This window comes from Manacus candei, unplaced genomic scaffold, assembly GCF_025592945.1.
Source record: "Manacus candei isolate 608988 ecotype Guabito, Panama unplaced genomic scaffold, ASM2559294v1 h1tg000028l, whole genome shotgun sequence".
NCBI lineage: Eukaryota > Metazoa > Chordata > Aves > Passeriformes > Pipridae > Manacus > Manacus candei.
In genome coordinates this window covers 32909124-32919742 of record NW_026138076.1, presented here as the reverse complement: position 1 = coordinate 32919742, position 10619 = coordinate 32909124, and the positions used below count along the sequence as shown (strand labels likewise).

Genomic DNA, 10619 nt, shown 5'->3' with positions numbered 1-10619 from the left:
TAGATACGACCTTCTTATCTCATAATAATGGTTTCATTTTTCATGGAGTTGATCCAAGGCTTTGAATGCCAAATTCCTATTTAGTTGGCAGTAGAGGGTGTGGGGGCAGGAAAGGGAGGAGGATCTATGTTTTAGACTTCAACCATTTCCTGTCAGAGAGAGATTCAGAAAGAATTAAACAAAACTCTAGTGACAGACTTGTGCAATAGTAAGCTTCAGCACAAGTAATTGCTGCAAAAAATTACAGAGAACAGAGACAAGAAGCATAATAATGATGGAAGTGATGAGATTAGTATAAAAAATAGCCTTTAGACACTGAATATTGTAATCAACATCCTTGGATCATACCACAGGTGAAGTGAACAACAGAAAAAAATTTAAATACTTAACACATGAAAGTTTATTGTCAAACTTTCTTATATAAAGCATACATAAAAACATTCTCACAATACAGATAAGTAGGCTAGTAAGAGAGTCCATCTTGCCCGAATGATCTGGTCTACATTTAATTCACAAGAGTAGCAGAAGAGCATTAAGTCCATTGCTTACTATTAAAAAAACCTCCAATACATAACTTCGAACAGATATATTGAAAGATGGTCCAAAATTCAAAGTTACTCTTGGTATCATAATTGGCTGAGCTGCAGAAACATTCTAAGGAGTTTAAGAGGAACCCTGATTGTGTGCTCTATAAACAGAAAATTAGTAACTTCAGTTGCAGATTGTAGTGAAAATGCAGTTTCTGGGGACTTAGAGAAAGCATGGTATAAAAACCACATGCTGAGAAACAAAAAGAATATTTCTTTCCAAGTCAACAGCAGTCAGAAGATACAAATATCAACCGTCCAGAAGAGGGCTGTTTTAGGAATGACAGAATGAAAAGTTTAAGACTGAGAACTTTCACAGTAGGTTAGTTTATGATCCATTTCCATTTTTTTCTTCAATATAGTATCTTTTCTTTCTTTGCCATCAAAATCCCCCCCCAACATCAAAACACCAAAGTAGAACATCATCAGATAAGCAGGTTGTGGACATCATGACTACTTTTCCATTGTTGACCTCAAATTCCAGTTTCCCAATCGTGGGAAGTAGCAGCTCCAAGACAGCAAGGATGGAAGAAGCTGATAGCTTTTAATCTGAAGCAATTATCTTTTGTATATGCAGATTTTGGCTGTAGCCACTGCAAAGGCAGCTTCCAACACAGCACCTTTACTGGGTGCTACAATCAGGGGCCTTATCTTTGTCTGAAGTCCCAAACAAGTGCTTAAGATGTTCTTCTGTGGACTGTGTGGCCGCAGGACATGTATCTGTACAGAAGACAAGAACATTAAAGCCCTTCTCAATTAGACAAGCTGTAGGAATACAGTGATTTAATCTTGACTAGTGTTTTGTATGTCAACTATCAAAGCTTGCCCCTGAGTAGCTTTGTGTTGTGAGGAACTCTGTACTATTACCAAGCAATGAGTCATGTTCTCTCTGAGAGTCTCCTAGTGATACCTCAAAAACGGGTTAACTCTTCAATATGTCTGCTGGGGCCTTCTGAAAGTTGGGGGAAACAAGTGTAATGGTGAGGGCAGTAGCATTAATACACTAGCAGAGACCACTAGGAGAGTGGTCACTAGGAGGTGACTTCCCCAGAAGTCACCAGGCCGGATATAAGAAAATCAGGAGTGAGGCTAAGGAACTGAAGTCACCATCAAAACTGCTATTACTGCAGCTGGAGCCAGGCAGTGCGGCAGATGCAACACCAAAGACTAAAGCCTACCATCTTGAAAAAAGTCAACAGCCATTAACTTTCAGTAATTTTACCAGAAGTCTGTGATTAACCAATATAAAGTTAAAAAGCAAAACATTTTAGAGCATCATTATCTAAAAATGATATTTTGCTGATTAACTTTTAAAAATCAGTCATCAACACTTTCACTGCAGAAAAGAAAGACGTTTGTATAATCTTCAGGAGGTGAATGATTAATTTAAATATTTCTGTTATGTAGAGCATACATAGCCTCACAGCTCACATGGTCAGCTTTTCAACAGTCACCTGACTAACCATTCAGGAAAACTGTGTTATCGAGCAAGTTTCAGGTCTGAATATATAAGTACAGAGCATTTACCCTCAACTCAGACTATCCTTACATTTCTCCTCTCCAAATCTTTACAGAACACCACTATGTTACATACCTGTTAGCATACCGAGGCTGGAATTATCAAAGAAATTTGTTGGACAACTCAGTGGCAGAGGTTTTGATAGGTCCTGAGTCACAATTTCCTGAGAAATAGGTTCCTTGGAGGGTGAAAGCATTTGTTCTTTAAAGAAATATGATACTGTCTTTTTTGGAGACTGTGGTACTGTCTCTCGAGTATTTTCTCTTGAGGATCGTTCTCTCCATTTTAGTGCTCTTTCTTTCCATTTCCTGAGTTCCTCTTTCAGCTGACGCTCATTACTGTAAAGAAAAAACCCCCAGCATTTAATTAAGAATAAAAAAACCAAAACACAGTTCCTTTAAGGAAAAATTCCGGAACACCAGACAGTTCCTATATTTTCAGATGACATACTACAGACATGGCAATGCAATAGTTGTGTATCTTTCAGAGGAAGTTTTTTTTTTTATTTTTTTAAGCTAAAATTCCTCCCAGTATACAATTCAAGTGTATCTTCCAGCATTTAAGAGATTCTTATGAAAATAAGCAATTAAAAGTTCCAAAGCCATAAATGGCTTTATAAGCCATAAATCACTGGCTTTAAGTAAAAATTTATGAAGTGAAAAAATCTAGCAAATTTCAAATTAATGATTAGTTACTTCTATAGGTGTCCCAGAAAGAAACACTAATGACATGCGTGGTTAAATACAACAAATGTTTTGACATTTTGCCAGTCAGCTTTACACTTACCTTAGTAGAAGGTCATTTTGTTTCTTCAGGTGCAAGTTTTCTTTCTGTATCTTAGCTTGCTCAGATTTTAGCACGAGTATTTGTGTGCTCTGCACAATACCACTGCCACCACCACAAGTAAGGGGTATTTGGGATTGCTGAGGAGCTGCTTCTTTCAGCACTAGAAAAACAATTTTATAGAGATGTGTGTGCGTTGTTTGGACAGGGCTTAAAACCAACTCAATATACTTTTTAGCCTATTCATTCTTGTGGTCTTATATGTAAAACCTCCCTAGGTTACAAGTGCTATTACAACAGCTATTCTTTTTTCTACACAAACACACCTCCCAATATTCCCACTGCCAGGGAGATACTAAGAAACATAAGATTCTTCATTGGGTCATTTAGAATTAAAATAGTTTGTTTCAGGTATGTCATAACTATGACTAGAACTAGCTATTTATATGTGCAGTCAGTCAAGGAAAAAAATGGCAATGTGAGCTACGACCACAGCAGCTTGTCTCTCCACAAGTGCAAATGTGGCCAGAGAAGTAAACACAAGAACTTCTGTCATTCTAATGTAGTGTATCTGGAGCTAAGGTAGTCTGCTTTCCATCTCATCTTTCAATGCACCCAGTTCTCCTCACAGCCTTTGAGATACAAGGCCTGCACCTCAACCTCGTCTTTAACCATATAACCTTAAAACGTAATGTCAAGAGACCCTTCTAATTATCTTGAATTTACCAGTAACATCTTGGTCTTGGTGTGCTCTTCTAAGTTCTTCTTTTAGCTTTGTTAACTCTTGTTCTCGGTGTTCTGACAGAGCTTTATAATTAGCAAGTCTATGAGGCAGGAAGGGAGGGAAAAAACCCAAAACAGAAAACCTCAGTTTAATAGTTATTACAGTTGCAGAAGGGCTTGTTTGAATTCCAATGAGCTATCAAATACAAGAAATACCCAAGTTACACAAGAAGAACTACATAAACCTGGTTGTCAGTTAGATTTTAAGTAAAGTGCACAAATCCAAAAGTTGGACTAATTATTCTCTGCGTATCCCCTCCCTCTAGTGAATTAGAGAAAGCTTTCAATTACTGCTTTCCCCTTGCCTTCTTTTGTCAGAACAGTTATTTCATTTATGGCTGAACATGGTTGGTTGAGAAATTTTGGTGGGTGTATAGGGAAGGAGTTGTGTAAGCAACCTAAGGTGCATATACATTTTAACTTCTCTAGAATCTAGACACAATAAAAACCTGTGACAGCTAAAGCTTAATGCTTACTTCTTATTATGTGGGAACATAGAAAAGTAGAAGCTAAGAATGAAGTAGCAACATAAAATTTGAACTTACTTCATTTCAAAAAAGTTGGATTGTTTCATTCTTTCCATATCACATTTTACCAATTGTGTTTTGAGATGATCAATTTCTTCTTTGTACAACTCAGAACCTTTACCTAATTTTGCCTGAAATGAAAATATTTAGTACAAAGAAAGGCTTGTTACTTAACAGTGGAATTAAGGGTTGTTTACCTTGTATCTTTACTATGATCTGCTAGATTTTGCAGGACAAGAATGGGAGCAGAAGTTATTTTCACTAAGGTGGTCTGCATTACCAACTAGCACTATAATAGCAGTTGGTATCCTACTCTCATGTATTACATGCAATCATATTTTAGCAAGTTTTGCTGACTTCTGCACAAGTGTAAGTCTGGGAATTTTGGACTAGCATGCAAATGTATTACACTGAAAAAGCAGATCAGGCTTCAGTTTAAAAGTTTTAAATTTTTTTAGAACGTTTCACAAATGCATTACAGATAAATTTACCTTCTAATATTATACTATGGGTTGTAAATTTTGCCTCTGAAGGTTGTGCTGGTAGAATATGAAACTGCAATGCTAAATATGCAAGTAGAGTGTTTTACTCTAGGAATGCCATACAGAACAATACATTGACTTTAGAGCTCTATGTTTCATCTACAGCTGTTCTCAAGCATGCTTGTTGTCTTTCATCAGAGGAAAATGAGAATAGTAAAGTATTTTGTTCATACCTGAAGACTCTGATTCTCTGTTAAGGCAGTCCTGAGGCACTTATCCATCTCATTCAGTTTGGCTTGCAGTTGGGTGAGCTCACTTGTCTCTGTTTTTATACTTATCTGTGCTTGTAACTTGTTTATTCTGTCATCTTTCTCTTTGACATTTTCTCCTACTTCATTTATTACATTTTCCAACTTTTGAATTTTTACTTCCATAGCCTATTGAAATATATCAATCAGTTATGAGTAGTTATGTCAAGAGACAGTAGCTGTAACAGCACACAGTCATATTCTTAGCAAAAACAAAAAACCCAAAACACAAAAAAAATCCAACACTACAGGCTCAATGGCAACTCTTTGTGTCTAGATCATTATTTTGTGTCCCCTTTTAACAGTCTGGAACACTCAAGTCCAAGAAAAGAAAAAAAGGTTTTGAAGAAGGGTAACTGTGACAAAAAAACCTAGGAAAGAGAAAATGAGTCCTCAATTCCTATGATTAGAGAGAACTTTTCTCCAGCTTTGCGTTTGACATAGTGAATACCATATACTTACAGGAAGCATCCAGAGTATCACACTACTAAAATCAATACTTCAAAACCAAATGAAAACATGTCATATGGATTTCTAAACTGACATCTATTTGTGTACAGAAATCAGGTAATTAAAATACTCACATTATAGGCAAGAGCTCAAACTTGAAAATAAAAAAGCTACTAAAATGTACACTCTGGGCTAACATATTGTGGTGGAACAGATTTATAGTTGCCAATCAATCTATTTTCATTTTGGAGTACTCTCATTTAGAAAGCAAGCATCAAAGAAGTTTTCCTTAGAAACAAGCATTGGTACCTTTACATCTTGTTCTGCAGCCTTTAATTTATTATGAAGCCTATAGTTTTCTTCTTTTAACATGAGACTGGCAGAGCTATCAGGGGCCAGTTTTTCTTTTAGAGTGTTTAGATCCTGAAGCAGCTCTTCATTTTTCTCTTTTCTCTGTTTCAATTCAACATCAGCATTTTTACTGTAATTGGAAGTTCTGGCATCCAGTTCTGAAGAAAGCTGAAGGAGCATCTGCAGTAGCGTCATAGAGATAAAATTTTAAATAATTTCTGAATCAGCTAGAAATAAGGCAAGTAAAAAAACAGGAAGTATCTTGGCCTGTATTAATTTCACATTCTTGTTTCAGTGTCCCATTTGAAAATGCTTGCTATCAGAAATGTAATCAGTAACATTTATAAGAATGGTTTTGTTTCCAAAAGAGAAGATGATAGTACATTGCAGGATTACCAGTGTTTCTGTGTTAACTCAAGCACTATTACAGAAACAAAGGAATATATTAGAAAGACTTCTTGAATATCAGTAACAGAAAGAAACACAACTATTCAGAATTTTTTGCTAGAACATAGTCACTGACTGAGGAAATTTAAACCGTTTTAGAGAAAAAATACACATTGGGCTATTCTAGAAACCCATATATTTAATACGTCAGACAAAGAAAAACTTGACACTTGTCAGGAAATTACAAATATACGAGATTTTTGTTTGTTTGTTAAAAGCTTTGATCCACAAGCTTTTTTCCAAAAAGCTTGCCAACACTGGGAAATCCTGATGAAGTCAAGACTGGCTATTGATTGTACAGAAGAAACTTTTTAAAATAGGCTAAACTTAACATTTAATCAGGAAGATGAAATCTCATGAAATCCGCTCATGATGCACTTAACCCTGAAAAATGCTGTCTTATTTTCCAAAGAGGGCAAGACGTAAGAAGAAAGAAAAGAGAAAGGAAGGCTGCACTATCTCTAGAACAGCTTGACTTTTTGAGATTAGAAAAATTTAATATGAATTACAATTGAGTTTTAAAAATGGCTAAAGTAGTTTTGATGAAGTTTGGCAAGCAAAGCTATATAACGATTTTGAACTTACAGTTTCCAGAATTCAGATTAAGATGACCAGAAAGCAAGTTTCCAAGTTTGGATGCATGAGGAAATCTCTAAGATGTAAGAGTACTTAGAAGATTTTTATAGTAAAGTAAAAGTATAGTAAGTGCTGATAATAAATGAATAATCATTCAAGAGCCTTTGTGTGTTTTGTTTTCCATCAGATTAGGCATTTACAGACTGCTTATACCAAATACATTTCTGATTCTATAACATTTAATTTTACCTTTACTTTAGGAGTCCAGAAGTTAATGACTTGCAAAAGCCTTTCAGTATCTTTCTTTAACTCTTCTTCCAGTTCCTCTGCATTACAGTGAGTTTCTGAACAAGCTTCCCAGAACTGTACTGTTTCTTTTCTAGCACTTTCTTGCTGCTGTAATTCTGCCTCTATACAGAGAAGTTCACTTTCCATTTCTGATACATCTTTGAGAATGCTCTTAAAAAAGGGAATTAAAATTTAAATATCACTTTGATAACCATATGTCTAAATATACGTTCTGTCCTCTTAGCTATCAATACAGCAGGAAGTCTGTTTTAGCATCTATTTATCATATAAAAGGAGTTTTGCTATACATTACACCCTACTGGGAAAATGAGAAGACAATCTGCATTGCTGGGGCAGGTGGGAAGTTGATTTCATTGTTTTAGAAGTCATCTTGGTACTAGACAGTACGTATTTTACAGGGCAAATAAGTAAATAACATTCCCACTATTTTCCAACCTATTAATTTTATTTTCAGCCACTTTACAAAATGGAATCTTCACATTATAGAACTAGTAGCATAAAAAAATACTAACACAATTCCTTCATCCTCCTTAAGTAAAGTTTTAACAGATCATAGAATCATAGAATCAGCTGGGTTGGAAGGAACCACCAAGATCATCAAGTCCAACCCTTGATCCAACACTGCCATGGTTACTAGACCATGGCACTAAGTGCCACATCCAGTCTCTTTTTAAAAATCTCCAGGGACGGAGAATCCAACACTTCCCTGGGCAGCCCATTCCAATGTCTGACCACCCTCTCTGTAAAGAAATTCTTTCTAATATCTAACCTAAACCTCCCTGGCACAACAACTTGAGACCATGTCCTCTTGTCTTGCTGATAGTTGCCTGGGAAAAGAGACCAACGCCCACCTGGCTACAACCTCCTTTCAGGGAGTTGTAGAGAGTGATGAGGTCTCCCCTGAGCCTCCTCTTTTCCAGGCTGAACAGCCCCAGCTCCCTCAGCCTCTCCTCATAGGACTTGTGCTCCAGTCCCTTCACCAGCCTTGTTGCTCCTCAATATCCTTCCTGAACTGAGGGGCCCAGAACTGGACACAGCACTCCAGGTGTGGCCCACCAGTGCTGAGTACAGGGGAAGAATCACTGCCCTGGATCTGTTGGCACACTGTTCCTGATCCAGGCCAGGATGCCATTGGCCTTCTTGGCCACCTGGGCACACTGCTGGCTCATGTTCAGCTTCCTGTCAATCCAAACTCCCAGCTCCCTTCCTGCCTGGCTGCTCTCCAGCCACTCTGTGCCCAGCCTGTAGCGCTGCAGGGGGTTGTTGTGGCCAAAGTGCAGGACCCAGCACTTGGCCTTGTTGAACCTCATCCCGCTGGAATCAGCCCAACTCTCCAACCTGTCCAGGTCCCTCTGCAGAGCCCTCCTGCCTTCCAGCTGATCGACACTCCCCCCTAGCTTAGTGTCATCTGCAAATCTGCTGCTGATGGACTCAATCCCCTTATCTAAATCATCAACCAGATAAACCTAATGCCATCAGATGAGCACCACAACACCCCACGCCTTGAAAGATGAAGTCTTTAATATCTGAATTTTTTTCAAATATTACCTCTGCATCTAAGTGGAAACTCTGCAGCCCTTCACTGATGTTTAATTCTTGAGATGGTATATCACTCTGGTTCAAATGAATCTTCCTGAGAAACTGAATCTCAGCTTGTAGATGATCTTGTCTTCTCTTTTCCTCAAGCAATTCCATTTTATACTTGTTAACAGTAGTATGATAGTCTCTTTTCTTTGTGCAAACACGACTGAACATAAACTGTTGTAGAAGCACAGGATGTATCAGTGAGCATGCTTTAAAACAGTACCCTGCATCCAGCTAAAATTCCATATTTTACAATTTATTCTATTTACTCTCCAAGCCTGCAGGTGTCCAGAATAATTAACACATGGCTAAGAAAATTAGATTCATGTGTTTTATAGCAATGGCATATAAGACTTTTAGCCAAGACAGCATTTTTCAAGTATACTATTTCTTGTAGACTCCTAAAAAGGCCAAAAAGTCTAAAAAGCTCCAGACAGCCTTCCATGAATCTCAACTTTGAAAAGCAAACTAATTTTTGGAATATTTATTTCCTCTTAGAGTTATGAAAGGTGCAGATGATCTATGAGAATAATATCAGTGTGATGATTTAAAATTTTTGTTCTAGTTGAGATTACTAGTTTAATGTCTTAAACATCTTTAACCATAAAAAGTTAAAAGCCATCTATGGGGAAAAAAAAAAAAGAAAAAAAATCAAACCTAAAACCCCTACTCGAAATTATAAAATAAGGCCATTTGGATTATTAGTTCAGCTGCTTAGTTAATGGATATCTATAGACATGACTGACTCTTAAGATCATGTCCAGTGTTTTTTGTAAACTGGACATGAACCTTGCCCTCTCTCCCCAGGCCCATCCATGTTTCCCTCCCCGCAACCAACAAACCCCCAACCCTTAATATTTCATGGTAAATAAAGAAACAGTAAAAACATTATCATTTACGGTACTTCTGCATATGACAACAGGAATACTCTCCCAATTAACCTTAACTTTTTTCTGATAATTATAGTTCAATGGAGAAACTGATTCCAATTTGGGGAAGGTCTGCAAGATAATAAAATCAAACTACTTGGCTAGTTTTGCAGAGTAAACGTGCATCTCCAATGCAATTTGCACATCTCTTTCTCCCACAAAGAAATACACTATAAGTCATCTATAATTTGATTTATGGAGTACAGAAAAAAATTTCAATTCCTAATTAAAATGGAATAATATTAATGAAATAATACTGTGCAAAGCAGTTGAACTACAGTCAAAAACTAAGACTGATTAACATAACTATGCAGTTCCAGTTGTCTAAGATTGTAAAGCATTTACTCCTATCAGCTTATTTTCTACAATATATGGATTCACAAAAATCAAAGCTATACTACATAAAATCCTGGCTGTCAATATTGAGAACTTATTAAAAAAAAGAACCAAACTCAAGCAATATGAAGCATCCACATCTTGGTACCTTCAGTTTGTTCAATAAACTCTGGAGATGACCGTTTAGTTTCTCATTTTCAGTTTGAAGTCTTTTGACTTGTTTACTCTGTACCAAGGAAAGCTGAGGCAGTATCACAGCTATCAGCGCTTTCTGACTATTCAGTTCACTCTTCAGCTTAAGAGACACTGTAGAGAGGCATTCATACCTCTTCCCCATATTTGAGAATTTCTCAAGAAGCTCCTAAATGCAAGTGAAACAAATTAATTCATTCACAATAAGGGAAAGTGGGATTAGCTATAAACAGAAGCTTAAAATAAACGACCAGACTCCAGAACTAACCTGTACAGTATGTATTAGTTCTATTAACTTTTCTGTTGTAAAACCAAGACTTCAGTTTTGACTTGCCACAGGGACAAGATAGAAACACTACGCTAGGGACAAAAGCAGAAAATTTCTTAGTATCCCAGCAAGTCATTTCACAAACTCAAATTATTTTCATGGTTTAGATTGCCCAGCCACATCCAGAC

General features: G+C 36.9%; 1 protein-coding gene and 1 long non-coding RNA gene across 14 annotated transcripts in view; one reads left to right on the top strand and one right to left on the bottom strand.

Annotated features, from left to right (window-relative positions):
• LOC127472070 (uncharacterized) overlaps window positions 1-10619 on the top strand; it is an 84797-nt gene that overhangs the window by 36623 nt on the left and 37555 nt on the right. The gene's annotated exons all lie outside the window — the stretch shown is intronic.
• Window positions 99-10619, bottom strand: part of CENPE (centromere protein E) — a 41850-nt gene continuing 31329 nt past the window's right edge. For 5 of the 13 annotated variants that reach the window (XM_051789607.1, XM_051789606.1, XM_051789609.1 and 2 more), the window contains 10 exons: window positions 10120-10332; window positions 8671-8880; window positions 7063-7272; window positions 5749-5970; window positions 4915-5118; window positions 4218-4330; window positions 3616-3713; window positions 2893-3052; window positions 2182-2444; window positions 100-1307 (listed from right to left, as the gene is read on the bottom strand). In XM_051789607.1, the coding sequence (XP_051645567.1) occupies window positions 1210-1307; window positions 2182-2444; window positions 2893-3052; window positions 3616-3713; window positions 4218-4330; window positions 4915-5118; window positions 5749-5970; window positions 7063-7272; window positions 8671-8880; window positions 10120-10332 (1791 nt within the window). In that variant the 3' untranslated portion in view covers window positions 100-1209. Of the gene's footprint in view, window positions 1308-2181; window positions 2445-2892; window positions 3053-3615; window positions 3714-4217; window positions 4331-4914; window positions 5119-5748; window positions 5971-7062; window positions 7273-8670; window positions 8881-10119; window positions 10333-10619 lie in introns of all 13 variants that reach the window. The other 8 variants (XM_051789605.1, XM_051789615.1, XM_051789614.1 and 5 more) reach the window with 4 other exon arrangements.